Genomic DNA, 27,139 nt, shown 5'->3' with positions numbered 1-27,139 from the left:
TTATTGTCAAGAAGTTCCTGTCATGCGCAATGCGATAATGACGTCAAAATGAAAAATGGCTACTGTTTGGTGTATGTTTTGTTGACATTGTTAAGCTGGAACGGTCGTTTCCATCTTTAATTTAGTTTTTCATTAACTTATTTATTATTCTACCTGGACATTAGGGTAAGAACAAACATTTTAACTGGATCATTATGAATATAATGTAGATACGATTATTTTCTTGTCAAAATTGTTAGCATCTATCATCTTGCTGCATTGAATTTGTAATGATTTGTAAATTCTTAAAATTGTAGGTTTCTGCTATCTTGTTATGACGTTTTGTTTTTGTTTTCTTCTTCATTTGTTTTTTTTTACGTTTAAGTGATTGATAATGCAGTACAATTTAATTTATAATTGTTTATAATGCTATTACTAGCAGATTCAGGAGAGAAGGGTAGGTGCTAAAGTTGTCGCACCCTCTAGTCTGAATTGTTTCCGGTATTTTGCTGTCAGATTTCACTAAATATGTACACTTTTTTTTTAATCAGATTTAATTTTTTTCTAAAACAAGTTGAAGTTAAAAAACCCACCAAGAAGTCAATTGTGGAGAATAATTCAATTGTTTTTGTCGGTGTTTGAAGTGGGTAGGATGTATCAATCTTATTGTGAATGTAGAGCTCTCGGTAACTATGGAGTATGGTCAACAACAGTCACTCTTCGCACCCTTGCTTTAGCTTCATACACAATAAATACAACATCCAAAGGTAATGTTATTTTAATGTGATATTTGAGAGACAGTAAAATCTGTATTTTGATTTCAAATTTAAATTGTACTTGAAGGAAACATGTCACGTAACCTATATTTGGCACCAACCATGTACAATTAATTATAAATTGAATCACCTAAAAAATTTTTTTTTATAATAATTAATTACTTAAAATATCTCCATAAAAACCCCCCAGATACGAGCTCTTAGCGGAAATTGCCGATCTTTAATGAGCAGGGCAATCACGAGGTCCGTGACGTCAGAGACGTGTCGCTTGATCTGAAGCCTTACACTTAAAAGCATTAGTCCATACCACTCATAAAGAATCTAATACTTGCACAGCTTACCAAAACAATGAGTGTTCGTTCGCAAAACGTTTTTCCGTATCAATATGAGCTGTTAGTAAATGAAGAAAGACACACATTTACTTAAAACAGTGATACTGAAGAAAAAATGGATAGCGAGTCGGAGGGTGGAGAAACCAATGGTGCCAGACCAGACCGTTCGACCAATTTACAGCCCGGATCCCGAAAGTAACCCGGAGACAAAACCAAAACTTGGATGCTAATGCCGAGGTGTATACTGTTTATATTTAGCATAAAGATACACCTCGATATGATGATATTTAAATATGTAAAAAATATAAATGTAGGACAAACATTTTTTTTTTTTAGAAAATATCGCATTTTTTATGTTCGGGCTGTACATAATGAAATCTGTATGCACAGTGTAAACAAACGCTCTTGTAAAACAACATAAATGACTTGAGAATATAATCAGCTTTTAAGCTAAATATATTTCTATTTGCATCAATAGAACGAAATGGGGTTATAGTATTTTTCTCATAAAAAAGTAGCATATTATTAGGCCTATTGGTAGGGTGCGTTAGAGTAAAAACTACCACTCACGATACCCAAGTGATAATTTTCTTTTCTTTGGTACTACGCAATTGGTCAGTTTTGTAATTTTAGATGGGAAAGTCTACTTAATCAAGGGTTTTACAGCATTATTTACAGTAATGAAGCAGGGCGGCTGATAATGTCCATTAACATTGTCGCGACAGGTTACGCCACAATACCCTGTGATCTTAAAAAAACTGGCACGTATTTTGTACGTATGTCTAGACCATGGTAATCACTTACCTGGTCGATACCCTGCAATATACACCTGCCAATCAGGAATCACATGTGCAGGCCACGGAAAGAAAGGACCAATTAACTAAAACAACACTCCGATTCTCAAGTCAGCCCGTGGATGAAACATAATAGTTATTTCGACACCGACAGTAGTGGTTTATTTTGTATTGAACTTCGTGTTACTTTGGGGCTTCGGGCGATGAGGAACGTTTTTGTGACGTATTCCGCCCGAAGATTAAAAACATTATTTGAAATTATTATTGTTTTCTACACGTTTAAAAAAAAACATATTTAAATACATCGTACTGAGATGTATCCTCATGCCAAATCCATGTTTGTATATGCCATATTTAATTACTTATTGACGTTTCCTTCTTCGGACGGTGAATACAGATTTTGTTTATGTAGGCCTACAGCCCTAACATGAAAAATCCTTTTTTCTACATTTTTGTTTTAACATATATAAATACATCATACTGAGGTGTATCTTTGTGCCAAATATGTACAATGTACACCTCGGCATTCGCAACCGAGTACTGTTTTTGTCTCCGGGTAACGTTCGGGCTCCGGGCTGTAAATTATTCTGATACCAAAGTACTATGCGGTGTTGGTGTCCAATCTTTTCTTTTGCGATAAAATACATGCGTCTTTCTTCGGATACAATCCTTTGGAAAACCATAAAAAGACAATCCCGATCGTTTAAACTGTTTATTTTTACACCCAAAGGCCGCGCAGTACAGCACTGTTGGACTGAAAAGACCGTAAGCCCCTTACTCCATATATAAACAGTTAACAACAATGGAAGATTACAGCGGCTCTGACGTCACTTCCCTTTTTTTCCGAACGCTCACGAATAAATATGCATAAATCGTACTTTGATACTGATTAGCGTAATTTCTTCATTTTAAGTTAACTACACGTATTTTATTGTTATAAAGTTATTTGTATATTATTTTTATATCATTTTGCTTTTAAAATGAGATATAATATGGTCTCGTGTCATGTTTCCTTTAACTGTAATATTTGCATCTTGGCTCTTTGCACTATTTTAAAGTGACATCCATGTTTTTAAACACGACAACATATTTTTCACTATTAAAACCGTTTTTTTGTTGATTTAAATTAGAAGTACTTACATTTTATTATTTAGTGTATTCATTTTCGTTCACATGAAGTGGTTCATGTGACTAGCTTCTCTCTGTTATAACCTTATAAAAACAACGGAAATGATAATGTTCAGTGGTAGAAATTAGGAAATATTTTCACTGGCCCAGTAGCTGAGGAAAGTTACTAGCCCCCTACCCCCACTTCATTATTGAAGCAGTTTGAGAAGACTAAATCTATATGAGAACTATACACGGCAACTGAAATAAGTGTTTTCACAGGTTGAGTTCAAGTATAACACACTACACCAACTTGGTCGTCATTTAGCAAATATTTTTTTTTTTTTTTTTAAATTACCCCCTCCCCTAGGTGGCAGCAAAGGGTTGAGTGTTTACAGAAAACTAGCAATTATAATATTAAATTAATTTAAGTCATAAAACTCCGCAATTATCTTTACTGTTACTGAATTATTTTATTCTGCCCTAATACACTCGGATGTCCACTGGTAAACTCGGAACTCTCCACTCGAGACGTTTGGAAGCAACTAGTTAAAATCGATCGATGCCAACATGATCTATTACAATGTGTTTAATTAAAGACTGTTTTTATTACCGACGAAACAAACAGTGCTCTACAATGCGAGTAACATTCCCTGGCGTCTACAATATAAAATCACATTTGCCAGTTGGCGACTGTCCAATAATGTTACTTTAATCTGTAAACAAAACTGGACGTCGGAAAACACAGTGGACCAGTAACAATGTATCTTCCATAAAACATGTTTTCTATCGGTAGTTTGTTGGAAAAATAAAAGTTTAAGACAAGTTAATCGGACTATGAATAACGGTGACGTTAAGGGCGGTAATACTTCGTTATGATGTTATCTCCCTTAACTTGAATTTCAAGCGTTTGGAAATAATTCGGCCCCAGTTCAGTTTTGGACCAAGTCGGTCCTGTCCCATTTAGAGCCAGGTTTTATTTATGTATTAAAATGAGATTGTTGATTCACTGTGTGTCTTTACTTGTCTGTTTCGACCGGCCTCGGTGGCATCGTGGCAGGCCATCGGTCTATAGGCTGGTAGGTACTGGGTTCGGATCCTAGTCGAGGCATGGGATTTTTAATCCTGATATCGACTCCAAACCCTGAGTGAGTGCTCCGCAAGGCTCATTGGGTAGGTGTAAACCACTTGCACCGACCAGTGATCCATAACTGGTTCAACAAAGGCCATGGTTTTTGCTATCCTGCCTGTGGGAAGCGCAAATAAAAGATCCCTTGCTGCCTGTCGTAAAAAGAGTAGCTTATGTGGCGACAGCGGGTTTCCTCTAAAAACAGTGTCAGAATGACCATATGTTTGACGTCCAATAGCCGATGATAAGATAAAAAATCAATGTGCTCTAGTGGTGTCGTTAAATAAAACAAACTTTACTTTTACTTGTCTGTTTCAAACTCAAACATTAATTATTTTAAATGTCGACTTATATATGCGTTATGCTGGGCTCCAATCGTGTCGTGCTTATTGTGATAACGGGCCCCCCCCCACAATAACGACGCATCCAGTCATGAATGTTGTTTTAATCACGTCGGGAGTCGTGTTCACCATTGGAGGATGAAAACATGTTTATATTTTCATGACTTGACTTTAGATGGCTTTAAAGACACAACTATTTACAAAACAGTATTTACAGATTTGCAAGGCAGTATTTGACGAAAATAAATATTATTTAAACCAAAAGTAAGGTAGCCGATTGGTAACTACTAGTAACATGTTGAAGCCTGGTAATTATTATCACAATGCTTTTATTTAACTTTTAATGAGTACTGCAATTTAAATGCATATCTTAGCAGTGCCATTAAAATAGTAATTCGCTTAATTTCGTTTAATAAAATTATTGGGTATGAAATTTGATAATGATAGTTAATAAATAAGTCCTTCACTGTTTTAGTGGAACTGGACACAAACAGTAACTTGTAATTAGTATTTAACAACTAGGAATTACCCCTTCACAAATTCATTCGAATGTGGTCCTAATAACGATTGCGGCATTAATAATGTGCCGTAAAATGGCAGGCGAATCGATTTAATTACAAGAATATATTAGCTGGCTACTAAATATAAGTGGCTGGCGACTAAAATATTGTACTATACTGACCAGGGAAGAGTAAGTTTGAACTGGCTTTGTAGAGCACTGACAAATACAAAACACCAACACACACACACACACACACACACACACACACAAAGAAAAAACTATTTCTCTTCCGAACATGCCTCATTTATAATTGGAATATTACGGCAATTTTTGGAATTTGGAAACAAAAACAGGAAAGTTCTGATTGTGTTTGCAGTAAATATCCGGATTTATCGAGACCAAACGAAACTGCGATACTTTTGACTTTGCAACCTGTTATGGCAATTTATTTTGATGAAATACATGTACAGTTTGTATGTTTAACAGGTTTCACTGGCAAAATAGTTCGACTGTCCACATCGTGAATCTGGGTCACAAGTGCCCAGTATTACTCGCCCGGGGGACTAGCGTCATTTAAATTGTACTCGCCCCCAGGGATTTATACTCGCCTGCGGTGAGTGGGGCGAGCGTTAGCTTCTAATGGGTTCGCACGCATCCTGAAAAACCCTGGAAAGTGCTTAAATTTTATTTTCATCCTGGAAAGTCCTTAAAACTCCTAGAAAAATGAATTTTTTTTTTTTTTTTTTTTTGTTTGCAATAACCACGCCTCGGATACACCTCACTGGCTACTGAATTAACCCCCTGGAAAGTCCTGGAATTTTACTATTTTTTTATATATATTTTTTTCATTTAATAATAATTATTTGGAAAATATATTTATAAATGATCGCATTTGACGTCTGGTTCCAAACTATATCCTTGTGATTGGTTGAATAAATTATGTAACTGTAAGCAGTCTTGTTTCTGATGTTTGTGAGTTCGAAACTGCTGTCAAAGTTAAATAATTTAGTAGATAGCTGTAACCAGTGCCTTCCAACAAAACAAATGCTCCAAAGGCTTATGTCTGCTATGCTTCTGTGTAGCGAGACTCATGCAAAAGTTGAGAACTTGTAGTTGACACATATTCTTTTGGTCTCCATTGAAGTCTTAGATGACCCAGTACACAGCAAAATGGTATCCACATATCAAGGCATGTCATCGAAGCGACCAATTAACTAATTAAATAATAATTTTATGTGTTAGTTTTGATTGTTTGTGATATAAATTGGTGATAACCCTGTTCTATCCCTGGTGTTTATCTTTAAAATCATTTATCTTGTGTGCCAAATAATATATACACCGCCTTGACAAAAACAAAACTATTACTACTTTTTAATAGCTGGCGATATCAAAGTGATAATTTATTTGATTAAGATTAAAATAAAATGAACAGAATTTGTTTTTATACCACATTAGGGGATCACTTTACAAACATCTTTATTGTTTTTCATATATCTTGAAATCTTTGTTAAAATAATAATATTAAAACTTTGATCGGTTCATCAAAACTGGAACTGCCTGTGAATGTCAGACTGACAACATCTCCGGTTCAACTACCGGTACATAAAAGATGAGTAGGCTTGTATTTCGTATCAACTTTTTTGTACCAAATACTGAGAAGCAAAGTAAGGAGTATACATGTCTTTTCACAAAGTCGACCAACACACAACGATGTATGGTAACCAAGCTTTCCCTTTTTTCTTCTTTTTGTTTAAGGGTGTGGTGCCACGCGGCTGCCCTCCTTTAATTTTCACTCAGCGAGAATACTGTGGGTCACATAGAAAACTAATTTAAAGTTTGTTTAATGACACCATTAGAGCACATCAATTAACTTATCAGTGTCAAACATTTAATAATGCTGACATGTCTTCAGAACACACCTGCTACATTTTCCCAATAGTAGCATCTGCAAGGGCACCTTTTAGTTGTATATGCACTATTAAGTTTCCCACAGACAGGACAGCATGTAGCATAGCCTTGGTATATCAACTGTGGAACATTGGTTGGTATGGGGATAATAAACCGATTGGGTGCTTCAATCCTATTACACAAACACCTCAAGCATGTGCTCTGCAAACATGTAAATTGCACCCCGAAAACTAATTTTAACTCGTTGATGCATTAGTTCAGTTTCAGTATGATTTTACATTTAAGTGCCTGCACTACTTCTAATGGTACTTATTACAATATTGCTATTGTTATTTTAGCAGGAAGTGAAATGTGTATACTATTGTTTGACACAGAGTACATGTACATGCTGTTTGTGGGAGTGTTTGATTTTCCTCACTTGTTGTTTTAAGTTTCTACAACCACAGTTTTGTGAGATGTCCTGGTCTAAAATTCCTAATTCGGCTTGTCTGAATCATGTACGTGTAAAATCTCAGTTTGGTTTGTGACCTAAGGTCAGGTCTTTAATTGTCAAAGTTAAGACTAAAATAAATATTGCATTTAGTCAAAATACAGTAATTGGAATCTCAAACTCCATTTTATTTAAACATAATGCTATCTTGAAGCAAGAAGTGTGTTCCAATTTTTTTTCTATGTAAAACCAAAAGCATTTGTGAGCTCCATAGTCTAGTGGAAAAGCTGGTGGACTATCAAGCTGACGATAGCACTTGGTTCAAATCCTGTCAAAGCTGGATTACACTTTCATTCATTTTTTTCATCTATCATCCTCTACCTATCATTCTCATTATTTTAATATAAAAAAACAACTTTCCAATTTCTCCCACGATTTCAATCTGTTTCGACCCTTTCCTCCGACTGTCTTCTGAGCTGTCTACACCATCGCCTACTTGTCTCAGCTTCCTCTATGAGTCTCTGGATACTACCCTGCACCCACCTGTCATCCTCGTCATGCTGAAAAAGCTGGTCTGATCCACAGCACTAACAAACGACCACCGGTAGTAGAGGAGTGCTGTATAGTAGGTGGTTACTAGTGCCTCAGTGCCAGAAGTAACTACTGAACACTCTTTTAAGTGGTCAGACTAAGTCCACATAAGCTTTACTTGTAAAGTGGAGTCTAAAGCTTGTAGCAAATATAATGTATACCTTATTTAATGCTAGTTACTATGCTACATGTAATTAAAATGTAATTTTATTGAAATGCATGTAAAGTATTTTTTTGCATTTTATCATAGTATTTTTTTTTTTTAAAGTATAGTTGCCATAAAAAGAAGTTTAAATTGCTTGAAAAAACATGTGAATTTGACAAACTATTTACATTTTTAAACATCCGATATCACATGTATTTGTGTTGCATGAGAATTAACTTGTGAGGACCGTCAAGTATGCTGACATAACATAGGCAGATTAAGAAGGGGTGCTTTTCACTCATCCCTTTACAGCACAAAACACTGATCGAGTAATCCACACCTTTAAAATTGATAATGAAATCATCGACCACCGATTGATTATTCTAAAAATGAAATATCTAGTCATAGAAAATAACATTACAAGAACGGTACATAGTAGAATATGTATAAGCAATTTAAATCTCTGTTTAGTTTCCATAAAAAATGTTTTAAAATCCCACACCATTATTAGTATTTCGAAAACCAAAATAGACCAGGTACAGGCCAATATTTTAGTTGTTTTATTTTTATTCTTGTGTAATGATATTTGTAAACCAATGACATGTAACTTGTTTACTTGTTGTTTTAAATTGAAACATAATAATTCTTTTTTCTTTCTTTTTTTCAGTTTATGTATTTGGCTGGAGAAGATGCATGAACTTTATGCAGGGTTTCTGTTGGTGATTTTATCTTCATGTCAGAGTTTAGAAGGATCAGGTGAAAAACACATTTCAAAGTCCATTCATCTTTGATATAGTGCATTGCACTGCAGCAGTGATTGTTGTAGAGGGTTTTCAGTCTGGCTTTTGAAAAACAAAGGCGAGTGAAAAATCGCACACCTCAAAACACTTAGGCGAGTGAAAAATCGCACTCATCAAAATGCTAAGGCGATTGAAAAGCAAGCATTATTAATTAATGAAGTAATTGGTACATATAAATGCAGAGATAATAAGTTAATATTTTGTTCTTCTAATTTTATGTTGTTTGGTTTATTAGTGTAGTCTGACTTCTTTTCCCTTTCAGGAATGGAGTTATAATTTAATAAAATGTTTCAGTAGTTGTACCAGGGGCAAATTATGCTAAAGGTTTCTGAAACAATGTGTAAATGTTTATAATTTATAATTATAAATTTTACGTGGACATCAATTTACATCTATGTGGTGGGGTTGCTTTTTTTAGGGGGTGATGGGGAGGGTGTTCCATGCAATTGAGAAACCTCCAATAATCTACCCATGAGTACCATAGAAATATAATTATGATATGTATAGACTGATGCAGACAATTTGGTTTTTTAATTACAATATGTACTTCAGATAACTTAATTCACACATATATATATATATATATATATAATTGTGTGAATTAAGTTATCTGTTATATATATATATATAATATATATATATACGTGTCGTTCCTCTTGCTGATGATCTGATTAAAGACAACCTGGCTTCCTCTGGTGTAGTAGGTGCTCATATATATAGATAGATAGATAGTAGGTGCTCATATATATATATATAGATAGATAGATAGATACCTTTTCAGTGTTAGATGGTTTGATGAATGTGCAGCTAAACGTATATAAGAATCAACTTGTCTTGAATTTCATTATTATGTACCACGAACATGATTAGGATAGTTGGGATGGGGAAAACCCACTGGTTCCGAGGAGGTGGTTCATGAACGACTGAGGCATCTCAGGTGTGCACCACCGACTCATATTATAAAAACTTCTTTTTTTTAAATAACTCGTGAACGTAGGCCTACAATTACTTCAATTGATAGTGTTGGTTGGGACATTGACATTCATGTGGCATTTTTTTTTTTAAGTATAAATTTACACGATTGCCATTTTCGGGAACTCACATAAGCTTTGTAGGCTAACAGTTATGAACTAATTGAGACAATTTTACCGACTTCGCCAATTTCCGTAACGAGTTCATTTGTGTAGGCTACAGAAGCCACTATTTGTAATTCAATCACTTTTCTCTTTTTGTCATAACTATATGAACAGTGTAAATGAGTTATCCTTAGCAGACGTTGTGATCTATTACCTTACAAAAGTGGATTGTTTCTAATTAATAATAAATTAAATACGCAAAGAAGTTTTGATCGGATTGGTATGTCTTCAAAGATGTCTATTAAACCTGTGTTTTGTATAGCAAAGATAAGTACCAGTAATATAGTAAATTCTTACATGGATGCTACCGTTCTCGTAAAAAAAAATTGTTTATGGTATTATTAAACAGATCTTTCTATCAGCTACATAAGGTAAATAGTGGCAATCAATATACAACATTTTACGTGTGCTGTTTGTTAAGTGTAACGTGCGTTATTTTTCACACTCGCCAAATTGAAATTATGTGCGCTGTATAAGCACGATCGCACCCACGCACCTTAAAAGGCAAGGTCTGGGTTTTCCCAATATTATCCTTTGTGTTGGTATTGCAGGAATCACCCTGTACATTGCCAGATTTGCCAGCTGCTAATTTTTACACAAAATGGCTACAAAATCTAGTCTGGCTAATACAATATTCCTTAAATTAAACACAATTTAATAAATTTCAGGGAAATACCCCACATTTCTGAAAATTGGCTAAACCAAAATACGCTCCAGTGTGAACCCTGGTATTGTACATACTTGTATGTTACATGCTTCTGTTACAGGCTTTGATATCCATTTCTTATGAAAGAACATTTGTTACAGATGTGAAATGTCCTGAGCAGAACAGTGCATTTGTCCATGGATCCCTGACAGAATATCACTACGATCGGCAGATGATTGACTATGAATGTCACGAAGGGTACACACTAATAGGAGTTGCCAAACAAATTTGTGGAGATGATGGGAAGTGGCATCCAGCTAAGAGACCCGAGTGTATTTTGAAAGGTTTGTATTAGGAATATAACGATACACTGCAGTCACGTGACATTTCAGGTTTTTGAGATGATAAATGTGCATCATGATATGTATATGTAACAATTAAAAAAATGTTGGTAACTGGATGCTGTGAAATAATTTTGGCTGTGTGCATCAAATGGTATAGGGGTCACCAATCCATGATAATGCTCAACAAAGATTAAAATGTACTTGCAAGATTTCGCAAGAATAGATTTATTTTATAATGGTATTGCTAAAGTTTGAAAAAGGGACTGTGTCATATGAAATTAGTTCATTATCTGTAAGTGTAGAGGGAATAGAGATAATTGTAAATTCATTGGTTGGATCAGTTTTTAGTTCTTTTTTGTATGTGTACATGTTATCAAATTAATCAAAATGACACCCTGTCCCCAGATGATCTAGCTCCCAAAATCAAGTATTGACTTGTTTTGTTACCATGCTTGTAAGCAAAGATTATATTCAAAAGAACAAGGTTATAAAAGCTGATTTGAATCCAGCGAAGGAACAAGAACGAAGTTACAGTCAAATGAGTAGAGGACTCGTTGGAAAATGTTTAGTCATCCCATTGGCTGTTGAGATGTTTGGACCAGACTACTATCCTTGGGGGAATATGCCTTTGTTTGAGGTCAGGTTAAGTATTCTTAAAAGAGAAAACACTCCCAAGTTTTGTCCATATTATGTTGACTATCCATTTGTTAAAGATAGAATAATTCAGTGATACATCTTTGTTATCATTTACTGTTATTTTAGATGTAATGTGTCCTGAACAGACCAGCCCGTTTACTCATGGCACTTTCCGAGTGTTCCAGTTCAAGAGACAGATGATCGATTATGAATGCCATGTAGGATTCCAGCTTGTTGGTTCCTCCAGACAGATGTGTGGTGATGATGGCATTTGGCATCCGGCAGAAAGACCATTCTGTATACCTGCAAAAGGTTTGAACATCTCCATTGACAAGACCATTGTTTATAAATTTGCTAGCAAGTGTTGGTAAATGTGATTTGTGTAAGGAAATTCAGCTTTTCTTAAGTAAAATGTAGCAAAATAAAGCCTTTTTGAACAAGTTATTTCTGAAATTGGCTTTTTGGAGGAAATAATTCAAAATGTATACCCCAAATAAGAATATGAAATTGAAGCTGACACATTAGGCATAAAAATAATTGTAATACCCCTATCCACCAGGTGATGATTTGTGGAACAACTCTTATAAGCTTGTTTAATGACACCACCAGAACACATTGATTTATTAATAATTGACTATTGGATGGTCATTATAAGCATGCTAGTCCTGCTTGCCATATCCAGTTTAGAGAGGTTAATGTCTACTGATTTTAAAAAAAGGACCGTGAAACATTTCTGATTTTGTGGGAATTCCGGTTTATAGAGGATCCAGTTTCGAGTCGTTTCATTGTACCATATATTTAAAAAAGAAATTCAATGTCATTCTCATATGTTGTTTCATCAAAAGTAATTTGTATATAAAATGTGACTTAAAACACATAAATCAAAATAACTTTTAATGGAAGCTCTAACATATATGTATGTCATGTTGTTTCATTACTAATTTGGAATTGTAATTTGGTTTCAGAGTGTGCTAGTCCACTTCACATGTTAAATGCTGACCTGCGGTATAACAGCAACTCGTGGCCGAAGCGTGTGGGTGATACTGCAACGGTGATCTGCAAGCCGGAGTACACAACTTCTGATAATAAATACAAGGAAAGCTACAAAATAGTGTGCAGCGAGGCGGGAGTGTGGACCATGCTGAATGGGAAGACAAGTTTAGCGCAGTGTGCATGTTAGTATTCAGTCATTACATAAAACTTAAAGTATTAATACATCTTTTGTGTTTTTATCTATAATTTAATTTTTAAGTATTAAAGTTTTTTGGGTTTCAAGGTTCATTCCGTGAAACAATAATTGTTACAATTGTAATAATTTTCAGAATGGAAAGCAGCATAATCTACATATGATATAGCGATAAGAAACTATTTCTAGAATCAGTGTTTCTGCCAGAAAGAAATTTTTGGGTATGGCGCTGTGGAATTAAATGCAACCACAGTCAACAAGGGATGTTCCTCCAGAAAGAAAATGGGTTTTGGCTTAGGGTTAAGAAAATCATACAGTAATGATGAGTCATTAATTTTGTCAAAAGGTTAACTTAAAAAAAATTAAATTTGCAAAAATGTTTTGTGTATGCCGCCATACCTGTTTTACCTTCTGGCAGAAACCCTGAGAAAAAATAAATTAAGAATTTGCATATGTACAGGTTATAAATCAATATCTCTTGAAACAATCATTATTAAGGGTGCTATTCCTCTGCGATTATTTTGAGAAAAAGCAGTTTTTTCCACAGTATTTTGAGTTTTATTATCTTTCATTTCCAGGGCTATCTCTGCCACTCACCAAATTCGCCATTTGCAAATTTTAGGAACAACTGGCAAATTTTATTTTAATTTTGCGAACAAGAAAGAAAGAAAAAAATGTTTTATTTAACGACGCACTCAACACATTTTATTTACGGTTATATGGCGTCAGACATATGGTTAAGGACCACAGATTTTGAGAGGAAACCCGCTGTCGCCACTACATGGGCTACTCTTTCCGATTAGCAGCAAAGGATCTTTTATTTGCGCTTCCCACAGGCAGGATAGCACAAACCATGGCCTTTGTTGAACCAGTTATGGATCACTAGTCGGTGCAGGTGGTTTACACCTACCCATTGAGCCTTGCGGAGCACTCACTCAGGGTTTGGAGTCGGTATCTGGATTAAAAATCCCATGTCTCGACGGGGATACGAACCCAGTACCTACCACAGAGTATGACAAATATTTTGAAAAGTCACTAGCCACAGGGCTAGTGGGTTTGTGAAAACCACTAGCCCACCAAGATAAAGCACTAGCCCAAATTCCTGATCAATTATAACTGGATTTTTATATAATTTTTGTAACATTACACATTTATGAGTATAACAGTAAAATAAAACAAACACTTAAATCATGTTGTAACTTTCAGTTTTTTGTCGTGTCATACGTTTTGTCTTTTGTCAAGTGTGATCCATCGTCATTGTCCTGTTTTTGTTTTTGCCCTCCCCCCGGGGAAAAATAATTGAGCAAACTCTTGGTTGGTATCTAAAAACACTATCAAAATAATTAAATTTAAATGAGGGTACGACAGTGTGACACACGGTAATAGATGGTTCAGTGTATTTGGTAGTTGGTTATATATTTAGGACCTACTATTTATGTCGTCAGGAACGGTGATGCCAAATACAGGGCATTATTCCGTGTCAGACCGATATCAAAAGAATATAACGGCGACATCTAATCCGTTGTTAATTGATGAACAAAAAAGGTATTATCTTGTATCGGCAGCTGTGACGTATTATCCAAACCGATACATGTAATAGGCCAAGCCGAGTCATTGCATATGCGGTTACCATTAAAGTAAATTGTTTTCCTGATTGCCGATAACCACATGTTAGCGAAGTGTTAAATTAGAAAACAATAGGTAAATAAAACAAACACTGAAATTCAAAGCATGGCTGGGGTTTACTTGATTGAGATTAACCTGTCGTCGCGATTGGTGATTTCCAAGTTCTTAGCCTAAAACATGTGCGAGATTAACGACCACGTGACGTGTCTAACCAATCAAAACACGCATGTCATTAGACTTTATTTCTTGTGCCAGAAACTTGAAAGGGAAAGGTAAACAATGCATGCTGTAACTGTGACGATGTAGAGATAGCATGTTACTGCAGTTTGCAGACCTAGCTCAAGTGGATTATTATTATATACTCATTGCGTTGTTGATATTATTCGATGACAAACGTCACAATCAAATTTATTAAACGAAATTTCAGCCGAGAGAAAAAGAAAGAAAGAAAAGAAGAAAAAAACACGATCGAGCGATGACGAGAGGAGGGGGGAAACCACTAGCCCGCAGGGGCTAGTGGTTTTGCGTTTCTCACTAGCCTGAACTTAAAAACCACTAGCCACGGGCGTCGGGCTAGCAGATTTGTCGAACTCTGCCTACCAGCCTGTAGACTGATGGCCTAACCACGACACCACCAAGGCCAGTTTTGCGAAAAAATTTCATGTAATAATTGGTATTTTGTTGAAAAATAACTGATTTAGCATTTTTTAAGATAATTTGGCAAAATGTTTTGCTCATTCAGAGCTAGCTCTGATTTCTGGGGTTTCCAAAAACCAAAGTATGCTGCATTACAACTTGTGGGCATTTATCTATAGACTTCCTTTTTCTTTCTTTCTTGGTAGGAGGGGTTGCATTAAATATTAATTCATATAACTGATTTTTTCAATAAAATATTAAATGATTTACACTAATTTGCTGTAAAACTTTATATTTTCAGTGAAACGATGTCCCATCCCACCAACTGTTCCAAATGCTCACTACAGTTACAGCTCTTATGCACCTTTAATGGGAGAAGACTCCCGAGTCAAGTATAAATGCTTTATTGGATACAAAATTGTGGATGAGAATGCTACCGATCTTGTCTGTCAAGATGGAGAATGGGTTGGCCCAATTCCTATATGTGGTAAATATCACAGTGTCAGTTAATAGCATAGTGATGTAGATGTTACGATTATTTTCATGATTATTTAAAATGATTCTCTTTATTAACAAATTCATTTCAGTTTATTTGCTTGCTTATATCCAATTAAGGTTAATACATCCTGTTCTGGAAACACCACTAACTTATCTGTCTGTCCAGGACAAGGGCTAATTGTTGGTGATTTGTGAGAGAGAAATAAGTGTAGTGGTCTTATGCCTCCTTGTTTATCCATTAAAACTTGCTCTTAATTTCTTGGCTACGTCGCTACTAAGGTTGATTAATGACATAAATATCCAATAACAAATGTGCATTAATTCATTCATCCATTCTTTCATATATATATATATGGGTTTTTTTACTTTCAGTTCGCACCCAGCTTTGTCCCTTACCCAAGTCTGTTTTATTTGGATACTGGGATTCTCTTGGTACGGTAAAGCACATCCCAGGAGAGTATGAGGTGGGTGCTAGGGTGCGCTACTACTGCAACAGTGGGTATCGACTTGTGGGCTCTCGAGTTCTGGAGTGCACCAGCTCACAGGAGTGGTCCAGTATTCCTCCAAGATGTCTACTTAGTTCAGGTTAGTTTGGTTGTCTGTTGTGAATACAACATTTTCCTTGGATTTTAGAATGACTTGTTATAGACTTAATAAAAGCAATATTCTTCAATCTTAAATAATTGGTTAGTGAATGATTTTAGATCAATATTTTTTATTTTTTTATTATTTTTTATTTTTTAGTTTGTTATTGTTACACAAAAGAGGTGAAAAAACCTCTGTACTTTTTGGAATGCCAGATTTTAGTGCTCCCTGAAAAAGAGTTCCTCTTTTTCTTTGATGAACACATACACACTTTTCAAAACTGTACGGTTTTCTGGATTTTTTGCTTCAGTAACTTTCATAATTGAGCCAAATCTTAGCGTGCAAAATCTTAGCATGCACAACTAAATTACTATTTTTCTCCTTGTTTTTTTGCAGAACGAACATTTTACTGTCCTTCTATTAGCAAGATCAAAAATGGTTACTGTAAGTGCCATGATGTGAACGACCATGACCTTCATTTGTGTCAGCCGTTTTATAGAGGGGTGAAGGTTGATTGTCGGTGTGACGAAGGATACCAGCTGGATGGAGAACCTGTGTTGACGTGTATAGACAGTAACGATGTGGAACTGGGGGCGTGGGACAATGATCAGCCATTCTGTGTGAAAGGTAATTTATAGGCCATCAAGATAGTTGTGGTATCACCTCCATATATTACCTGCCTCACATTCTTGTACACAGTAGTAGAAATTACATGCATTTTGTGGTTAAGCTGTTGATGTTAGCAAATTAATGTATTCTGAGAATAATATTCTGTTGAAATTAGGTTTAAGTGTAAAAAAATTATTTCTTGATGCTATTCATAGAAATATTTTAGTATGCACACTGCAGTGGGCAGGGAACATTTTGTTTTAAAAATCTTGATTAGCAATATTTTTAGTCAATTCAAAATTGATTAGCAACTATTGTTTAAAATGTTTAAATTGTGTAGTGAGCTCTGAAACCTGCATTGCGAATCGCAACGCAATACTGAATAAAATGTTTCCTGGTGGGTTTAATATATACTGATGGCTTGTTGGCATTTAAATGTAACAAATGCTTTGTTTATATTTAAACATGATAATTTCAGAATATTGTGTTGAGAGACCTTTTATCAGTATACACTTAGTTTGTAACAAAGGGTTTCTTTTTTCAGCTAATGTTGTATATGTATGCTAATTATAGAAAGTGGTATTGAGTATTTGAGGGACTTTCTATCGACATATACTTGTTTTGCAACAAAATGTTTTTCTTAATGAGCACTGTATATATGTGTTAATTTCAGAAAGTGGTACTAATGGAGTGTCTGTTAACACGTACTCGACTGGCGACATCACAGATGGTAAGAACCACGTCAGCACTCTGGTAATCGTCATTGCAACAGCCTGCAGTGTTCTTGGAGTCCTGTTGCTAATCATGGTTATTGTCGTATTTCGGCGGAGAAAGCCACGACCGCATCTGTTCCACCCAGGCATGACTCCGCCACCGTACGCTCGAGTCCACAGCGGTTCCATGGATGAGCATGATCGACTGGCTTTGATGGCCTACGCAGATCAGACGAGAATGCATCTGCCGTCGTACGAAGAGGCCACCTCCGGTCAGTGTGGTCAGAATGCAGGCATCAACTCTCAGCAGTCAGCCCAGCCACCACTGGACTACAGACCCCTACCTAGCATTCCACCAGCATTACGTGCAAACGCCGCACAAACTCAGGGAGATAACACTAACAGACATTCTACTGTGACCACCAGTACCATGAACAGGGACGGAACGTCGGAAATATTTGGTTCCCTCGACACGGTTAACGTGAGCATGAGTGATGCTTCGACGTCGGTTACCGTGGAAACGTACGACAGTGGCACATCAACAAGGTCAGCTTCTTCCCAGCAGGCCCGGGCAGGCAGTTTGACTTCTTCTGATGATAATCTTGCAAATGATGGTATGTTGATAGCACTAATTCACCAATATTCCTTTTCTTTCGTTTATACTGTGCAGTATTGATGTGCTTTAGCAAGCAGAATTTTGTACAAGAATTATCAGTATGTTTTAACCGATAACATTTATTGGCATCAGGATTGAGAAAAGTTATTTGTAGAGTGATACATAGTTGGGATTTAGTCTGGTCTTTAAAACAATTAAGAGTTAATACTTTTATAAATGATTTGGGATCAAATCAAGAGAATAAAAAATCTGCATCTTCCATTATTGTCATTTAATCTTTCCTATATTAAAAACAAATTGACCTTTTTTGTATAGTGTTCTTTCTGGGTGCTACTTTAAAATAATAAACAGAGCATAATGCCTGTATATGGTATATGAGCACCACATAATTCATAATTACAAAATAACAATACTCTTCAAGTATTCTTTAATCATATACATTTATGATGTATTTATTGCAGCTATATTTCCATTCGTTTCCTTTATTTTTCGCAGATGCACCATTGCTGGACAATACCGGTCAAACTATTAGTAACTCATCCAGTGATAGTTCAATCCAGAGTCAAGAACAAAAAGACGATTAAATGTGCACATAAATATCAAAAACCATTAAACAGGAGACATTTGTCTGCGAAAAAACCAAAATGTTTAATGTAGTAAGAGATGTTTCTTGTAACACTAGCAGGTATTGAGGATGGTGTGTGTTTATTAGTGTTTGTGGGTGTGCATGGGTGTGCAGACCGACGAGGTGAGAATCTGACTCACTGTTAAAAGATTATGTTGGGGTGAAAACCAAGACTTGTGTTGAAACATTGTCAGTAAAATGTAGATTGTTCTTCCATGTTATGGTTTGTAGTAACTGAATACTCAAGAGTCAGACTAAACCAACCTACAATGAACTCATTTTGATTTTTCAGCCATTTTAAAAAGGCATCCATCTTTGAAAAAGATCAAAGCAATTCATCTGGTGACAAAAATGCTATTCTATGATTATTATTTTTTACTCGGCTGTGCTTTAAAAAAATATGCTTAATTCATTACAGCAGCACTGTAGTGTGGTTGCTTGAAGAAAACTTTCTCTTTTTTTGTCGATGCATCTTCTGTACTGTGAAGCAGTGGCAGTTCATTTAATTACTTGAGAATTATCATTACATTGACCTAAAAAGATATCATTTTCAATTTCTGGGAAACGGTGGACATTTTACTGAAAAAGTAGAAAATAATAATAGGTTGAAAAATGTTTATTGGAAAAAGAAGTATCTGAAATGGTTACGTACTTGTTCAGAAACTGAAAACTGGAGATCGCGAAAAAACGTGATTTTTAAATTAAAGAATCTGAATTGAGGTGGGTGTTTTTCATCTTAATTTATAGGCTTTGTTATTTATGTGCAGTTAATCAACCAGAAAACAAAAAGTATTTTATTGTAGGTTAACGCACAACATCATTGTTTGATGTTATAATATGTTTCCTGTATACATGATCTAAGCTGTACCCTCAAAAGTAAAAGTATTAGCCATTTGACCATTTTGGTTAGAAAATCTGTAACCAAATTGAACTTCTAGTTTGCCAAAGAAAAACAAGGCTAAAATAAAGCTCTTTAAAGAACTCATTACTGATTTTCGAATTAGCTTTTTGACAATATACTAAGGAAATATATTCACCATATTCAGATTCATTTCGTGTTTGTTATTTGGCAAATGATGGTTAAAAACCCTTTGTGTATCCATGTGTTTCTACAAAAAATAATTTTTGGTTGGTGTTTTATACAGACTTGTTTAGATATATAACAGAGCCTATAAACCTATTATGAAAAATAAGTTACATTTTGAAATAAGAACGTATCTGGGACCAACAGCTGCCAGGGTTGATAGTAAAGTGTAGTAACATGATTGACTGAAACAACATTTACTGGAACAATTTAAAAATAGCAACATTTAATTCTAGAATGATTTTGAAGTAGTTAAATGAATAATTCTTTTGTTGCAGTCATTCTCATTTCTGGAAGAAGAAAAAGGTTTATTCTGTACATTATATTCATCCATTAATGTTGATTTTATGCAAGTAATTTATTCATATTTCTCCTAGTAAGTAGACTGTTTTCCACATTCCAAAGCACTGTATGCACCACACTCTTGTACATACTGTTTATTCACTTACAACATATCCCCATGCTCTTTAACCTAGGTTCTTATTTTATACAGAGGTACTCTTTAAGAACATTCACATTTTATTGTATAATCACACAGTTGTGGTGTGTTGGTAAGTTTTTTCTTCTCTTTGAGGCCACTATTGTATGGGTTAGTTATACCTGTATCATCACTGTGGAACTTTATATTGACACATTACAGTTAAAGAAAATCAAACTCATATTGGGAATGTTTTTCTTTTTTTTTCTTTTTAAATCTTATTTTGCTGACCGTAACCCAACAGATCTTTTTTCAATGTATTCTTGATGTTTTGAAATTGTATACTTCGTGCCATTTATGTATGTTAAACAGATTCCTTTTTTTATGTTCAAATGTACAAACACAAGTACCGGAACCCACCTTAATGTTATATCTGTGATAGTATGAGGCCAGTGTACAAAATAAATGATTAAATTATTGGAATATATGTCTTGAAATAATAAAGGCTCTACTTTTTTTCCCAAACTCTAAACCAAGAAACCATAGAATGGGCCGAATTTACTAAGCCTGTTTTTCTTAAATGTGGTGTGTAAGCATTATAAATGTGTAAGACAAAAACAGGATTTGTAAATTCAGCCCACTATGTTTAAAGTTTACTCTTGTAGATCTGCAACTTTTCAAAACATTTGTCTCATCCTTTTTAGAAAGCTTAAGATACTGGTTATCTGTTTTCTATGGTACTGTACTTTAACTGTGCATCCCTTACAAAATAGTTATAATAATAAATGGTGTTTTCCCTACTAATAAAGAAATTGACCATTTTCCTTCTTGCTAAAAGCTATGGTTTGCAACCATTTTTACCATTTTGGTTCAGTCTAAAAATGTCTGACATCATTAAACCTGCAATAATATATATATTATATATGATGTAAGTCTGATGGAGAGAGAACTTTATTTTTATTAAAATTTATGAAAAATTGTTTCTGTTTTAAATACCGAGAAAGTGTTACCTGTCGATTATTCAGATCAAAACATTAATTTTGAGATTGTCAGGATATAATTATTAATAACATTTAATTTGTCGACAAGAGATTATTATTGGTATTTGGTATGTTTTATTATTTTTCATCAATACGGGTTCCTGCAGTGTCATATATTGGCTCTTCTACCAATAATATTTGGCATTATAGTTGGAATTATTTTCACTTTCATATATATATTGATTGCAAAGTGGGTTTTTTTTGTATAGTTTTGGTGGACCCGGAACCTACAAGACAAAAAAAAACATCATTTATTTTAATTATATGATTAAAATTTCATTCAAACTTAATCTGATGTGATTGATTTGGTGACTTTTTAGGATTGAAAGATCTGATAAGTTCAAATGAGGCACTCCAGGAAAAAAACATGGCGCTTTTGGTCATTAATATTTTGTTTTCTTAAATTTATCTTACAAACACTTCATATCAAAGGTTGGGAATTTCTTAAATGAATTTTACATTAGTGATCTGTGATAAAAATTAAAAGGTGAACATTAATAAATATTTTTGCTTAATCTTTAAAAAAAAAAAAAATTATGTAATGATAAAGGATGATATAAAATAGGAATGATAGTTTCAACTAGGAGATAACTGACATGTTTTACTTAACTGCCATTTCTTTTATGTTCATTGGGGTATGAATAATGAATTAAAAAAATCATTAGCAAACTGGATGATTTCTTTTGTTCATACTCAGATGAATGGAAAATAAATAACAATCATTACAAAACAAATTAAAACATACTTACCAATAAACTAAAAATTAAACATTCATTTTTTTTTGTTTTGTTTTTTTTTGGTTCTAAACAAAAATGCTCAACAATACAAAATACCAATATAAAGTGACGTCATCAAATAAGATGTTCCTTTACAAGAGTAATTGGATTACTTGTAATAAATGTAACCGAAAATTAATTTATATGTTAATTGGACTTCCATCATTGGCAGACAAATTGGTATGTAAACCAATTATTGCACATATGATTAAAGTTACAAATAACTATTTACTTACAAAAAATATTGAGTCTTTTTCAGATGAAAGTAGTTCATGAATTCTTTATATTATGACAGAAGATGTTTGTATGGGAGTCTCGGTGTCATGACAGTAACAAAATGCATTTTGACTAGGGAAACTAGGAGGCTGTTTTCTTCGCCTGTAACTATATTTACTGTGTATGTATACTATGTAAAATACATAAATAAATAATTTAATTTTTTCCCCTGTTTTTTAGACACAAATCATAAGTTGCTAGCAACAATTATACATTTAAATATTTAAAAAATGTATATAATCTTAAATTTGCAAAACAATATGATAACTTTGTATTTTTTAAATATTTAATTGCTAGAAATATCCTGGTAGTTTGGTGGGTTTTTTAAATGCAAAACATAAAATTTCTAACTGTTAAAAGAGACACAATTAATGCATTTCATATCTGTAATATACATGTAATTGAAAACCAGAATGAAAAAATATACCACATGCATTTAATATTTTAAAGAACATTGTAATCTTTTCATATACTGTATTCCAGTTAGAAGTGTTTTTTATTTAATGACACACTTGACATCTTTTTATTTATGGTTATATGGTATCAGGCATATGGTTACGGAGAACACCAATAATTAGAGGAAACCTGCAGTGCCACTTCATGGGCTACTCTATTCAATTAGCAGCAAGGGATCTTTTATATGCACCATCCCACAAGCTGGATAGTACATACTATGGCCTTTGTTACACCAGTTGTGGAGCACAGGCTGAAACAAGAAATAGCCTTGTGTGTCCACTGATGGGGATTGAACACATGAAACAACATTGTTAACATTTGTTATAGAATACCAGATAAAAAAGTACATTTTCAGCCATCTTTGCCTCTGTAAAATAATTGTTTATTATTTAGGAAATGAGAGAAAAATAATCCAGTGCATTCTTGTGGGATATGAATAGTACACCTTCAGTAACAAACTTCATTCTTGGTTGATTACCCCACAACTGTGGGTGTACTATTTTTATCACACACAAGTGACATGACTGGGTATTCTTGGTTCTTATAGTCTTCCACGTATTCTAATAATTACAGTAGTTGTGTTTACCATCCTAGAAACCTTTCTTGGTATTTATTCTCTTTAATATGCAATCTAATTAAAATTAGCTCCACTATTACATGTGGATCGAACACCAGCCAGTTGGAGCTCATGTCCACCAATCAAAACCTTACTTGCAGAATCCTGCCAGTGATTTAAAAATAATTTGAAAACATTCCGAATTATCCTGAGGGTATATGACATGTTTCGTGTGAATTACGAATGCCTTAAAACATGTTTTATTTTATAAAATAAATAATTTGTAATGTAAAACTGAAGACTGATTTAGTTGGGGGTTTTTATAAATAAATAAATAATTTTTAATGTAAAATTGAAGACTGATAACCCACCCCATACGTATTGGTATGGTTCGCTGTACTGCGGCCACTAAAATAGACTCGCCCGATATTTTTAGAATTTGTATGCTCCTAAATAACGTTATAAAAGGCGAAGTGTGATTGGTCAATATTTAAATTATTATTTACAGACGAAATGTTACCTGGACATTGGGGACTACGCAGTGTTGTTAGTTTTAAATCACTGGCAGGATTCTGCAAGTAAGGTTTTGATTGGTGGACATGAGCGCCAACTGGCTGGTGTTAGATCCACATGTGATAATGGAGCTAATTTTAATTAGATTGTTTATTATGTGGATTACTTTTTGTATCTTTTGTGAATTGTAATATTCATTTATTTTCTTTTTATAATAATACTGTTTATGGAAAAAACCCAGATTTTGACAGAAGCAAACAATCTCACATGGCTTAGTTTAAATACTTATAACATTATTAAGACAAAAGCTATAACTTTTATTTATACATTTAACAAAACATGGTATTGTATTAGTTACATTGTAATGAATAAAATATAATATAAAAACTATTTTTGGGGCACAAACATCACAAATTTCATGTAGGATTAAAAAATGATTGTTGCATCGATGTTTATTGTACTTTTAAACACTTGTGTTGTTTGGCTTGTAATACAGTCCTTATAAATAATAATTTATAAATAAATAATGTTTTTTATGTACAGGTCCTTGCACATTTCCCATTCCATCTGGTTATTTGTTATCAGGGATCATATACATGTATTAATAATAAGATTACAGGGTAGAGATGGAAGGGTTTTAATTTCAAGTGTATAATGTGTACAGTCAAATTTTGCTTAATGCATGTCACATTTTACTATGTTAAATGATTTTGGGAGATGGCCACTGATAGAGATGACTGTTGGAATAATTTTGACTATAAGTATTCATTTGCCTCTGATGTGATTTTTACAAATACAAATAAAAGTGGTAAATGTGTAAAATAGCTCCGAATTCCAAATATAACAATCATGTAATTGATAAATGTACACAATTTTCTTGTAGTGCCTATATATAAATTTTAATTTTACTATATTTTTGGAATAGGGTGACTCACTGTGTCGGTGTGATTTTATATAAATATTGCTATTAAAAGTTAATTGGCTTGTTGAATGAAATAACCCTGAAGTGTGATTGTTAAGTGGATTTTGAAGTTACCTTTTTACAACTAATGGTTACGTTTTAATTTTTTCACTGATTAAAATAGTCTAAAATAACAAAAAATCTTTCATATACATTTCTGTACCTATATCTATATACACAAAAAAAGAATGTGTGTAGAATTTGATCTAATGTTAAGATTGAATGTGAAGTTACTTGTTCAATAGCTCAAGTGAAGGTGGAGTATTCATGTTTAGAATACATACATGTCTTTAGATTGGTTTTATGCTCAGTGTTTTTTTTGGCTGGGTTTTTTCTCCCCTACAACTTTTTTCTCCTCTTAATTAGCTAGTGTAACCTTGTTTTTATAGCCTTGTTACATATTACAGTGTCACAATTTTTAGCTTTAAATTAATGAAATGAAGAATGTCACGTTACTTTATTTCTCAATCAATGGGAGATAACCATTTACATTTCATATCAGTTGTGATCAAGTGTCAAAATAATCATCTGTTAGACACCTAATATCTGTAGCTTAAAATTTACTCTCTTTATTCAGATATTTCATTCCTTTCCTTTCCTATCAGTGTGATATATTTGTCCTATATTGTATGCTGGTATGTGCCACAAATCTGTGTTATACTGTTATTATGGAATAAACAGACATATGAAAATTGTACAGTTATACTGTTCAAAAACTATCAATTTTTTTTTTCAGGTGGATTTTTTTTTTTTTTTTTTTTTTTTCAGAGGTGTGGGTGGTGGTTTAGTGGGACCTGTAGGCATTTGATTTTGAATTTTTTTTTTAAAAATTGATAAAATGTTTTTTTTTAAATTGTACAAAGTACTCTAAAACACTATAATTTTTTCAGAGTGGGCAGGGTGGTAGCCTAGTGGGGCTTGCAAGTAGGCATTTAATTTGTTTTATTTTTATTTATTTTTAAACAAGAAAAAACAGAGTTCAGCAGTAAAGTTGAATATGTGTCGTACATTGTTTCTGTTCTTCACCATTACTAAATAAAAACAAACATGCCAAAACTATTGTAAAATTTAATCACTAGTGTTCAGTTTTTTTGGATGTATTAAAATAGTTGTTGAAGATTTTTTGGGTGTTTTTTTTTTTTTAAGCAACACTATAATTATAAAATTAAAAGCAGTGTTAAATTTTAGTGAGAAGCTGCTAGAATTGTAGCTGTGGATATTTTGATAAGCTTATAGTCAAGTTGTTAGGCTTTGTGCTATGTTTATGAATGTGAATGTTTATCTTTAAAAATGATGTAGATAATGTATAAATTTTGTCATTTTGTTAGCAATGCAATATTCAGTTTAAATATATGTTGTAGTGTTTTGAGTTGAACTCATTTATATTTGCACAATACAAAGACATCCAGAAGATTGCTATGTGTCTGTTTTGTTGTCAACTTTGGAATGGCAGTCTTATTAGAGATAAGTTTTATTTGAAAATAATAAGTTGGTCTGATATGTATGTCCCTTCACTGTCGCCATCTCTCTCTCTCCCTATCCATCTCTGTCACCATCTCAAAATGTAGGAATGGGATGTAGCCCAGTCGTAAAGCACTCGCCTGATGTACAGTCAATCCATGATCGATCCCCATCGGCATTGGGCTATTTCTTGTTCAGTCAGTGCTCCACAACTGGTGTTACAAAGGCTGTGGTATGTACTATTTTGTCTCTGGGATCTTGCATATAAAATATCCCTTGCTGCTAATCTGAAAGAGAAGCCAATTGCATAGCGGTAGCAGGTTTTCTCTAATCTGTGTGGTCCATAACAATATTTATTATCCACATAGTTCAAGATATACAGGGAAATATAATCAGTATGACCCACGTATGTCATAATGATTTCACGTGCACCACAACTGATGTAATTTTGTGAAGCGACGTCATAACTTAATGTGGTTTCCTCAGTGTAAACGCTTATCCAAAAAGACGTCATTTCGGAAAATGACGGTGTTTCATCGTCTCTTTTAAGTTACGTTTCAAACGTTTTGACATTGTGCTAGCTTGTTATTCATAAAAATAATATTTTGGATAATGTGGATAATAAAGAAATTATTACACTCGCGTGTGAATCGTACTAATTTTACAAAACTCGTGTCAGGGATTCATGTATTACCCTTGCTCTCGCTCGGGCAATACACAAATCCTGACGCTCGTTTCGTAAAATCAGTATGACACATGCTCGTATAATAATCTCTATTTATTACTCCAACTGGCACTCATAAAGGGGAAAATATTTTTCATATTTTGCATTGGTGTAACGTACAATACTATTGGACAATTTGATGATGACAAACCAATGACCGTATTAGTAATAAAAATGACATCAG

General features: G+C 33.9%; 1 protein-coding gene and 1 long non-coding RNA gene across 2 annotated transcripts; both read left to right on the top strand.

Annotated features, from left to right (window-relative positions):
* The first annotated feature begins 47 nt into the window (after positions 1 to 47).
* LOC121371056 (sushi, von Willebrand factor type A, EGF and pentraxin domain-containing protein 1-like) lies at positions 48 to 22,897 on the top strand. Its single transcript, XM_041496677.1, has 10 exons — positions 48 to 165; positions 8,702 to 8,790; positions 10,778 to 10,960; positions 11,723 to 11,908; positions 12,562 to 12,771; positions 15,346 to 15,531; positions 15,915 to 16,127; positions 16,524 to 16,754; positions 17,410 to 18,063; positions 18,561 to 22,897. The coding sequence occupies exons 2-10, from the start codon at positions 8,724 to 8,726 to the stop codon at positions 18,647 to 18,649; spliced, it is 2,019 nt and encodes a 672-aa protein (XP_041352611.1). The 5' UTR covers positions 48 to 165; positions 8,702 to 8,723; the 3' UTR covers positions 18,650 to 22,897.
* A 970-nt stretch (positions 22,898 to 23,867) lies between these two features.
* Positions 23,868 to 26,183, top strand: LOC121372248. The gene is made up of 2 exons (XR_005957903.1): positions 23,868 to 25,506; positions 25,539 to 26,183. It is a non-coding gene; the product is annotated as an uncharacterized LOC121372248 (long non-coding RNA).
* The last annotated feature ends 956 nt before the right edge of the window (positions 26,184 to 27,139 follow it).

The sequence above is a fragment of the Gigantopelta aegis genome, chromosome 4 (assembly GCF_016097555.1).
Source record: "Gigantopelta aegis isolate Gae_Host chromosome 4, Gae_host_genome, whole genome shotgun sequence".
Lineage (NCBI taxonomy): Eukaryota > Metazoa > Mollusca > Gastropoda > Neomphalida > Peltospiridae > Gigantopelta > Gigantopelta aegis.
This window is presented reverse-complemented; position numbering and strand designations above follow the sequence as displayed.

Coding starts and splice junctions, on each gene's coding strand:
- LOC121371056 (XM_041496677.1), top strand. CDS start 8,724: ATGCATGAACTTTATGCAGGGTTTCTGTTGGTGATTTTATCTTCATGT. Junction 11,909..12,561: donor ATTCTGTATACCTGCAAAAG/GTTTGAACATCT, acceptor ATTTGGTTTCAG/AGTGTGCTAGTCCACTTCAC. Junction 16,755..17,409: donor TCAGCCATTCTGTGTGAAAG/GTAATTTATAGG, acceptor TGTTAATTTCAG/AAAGTGGTACTAATGGAGTG.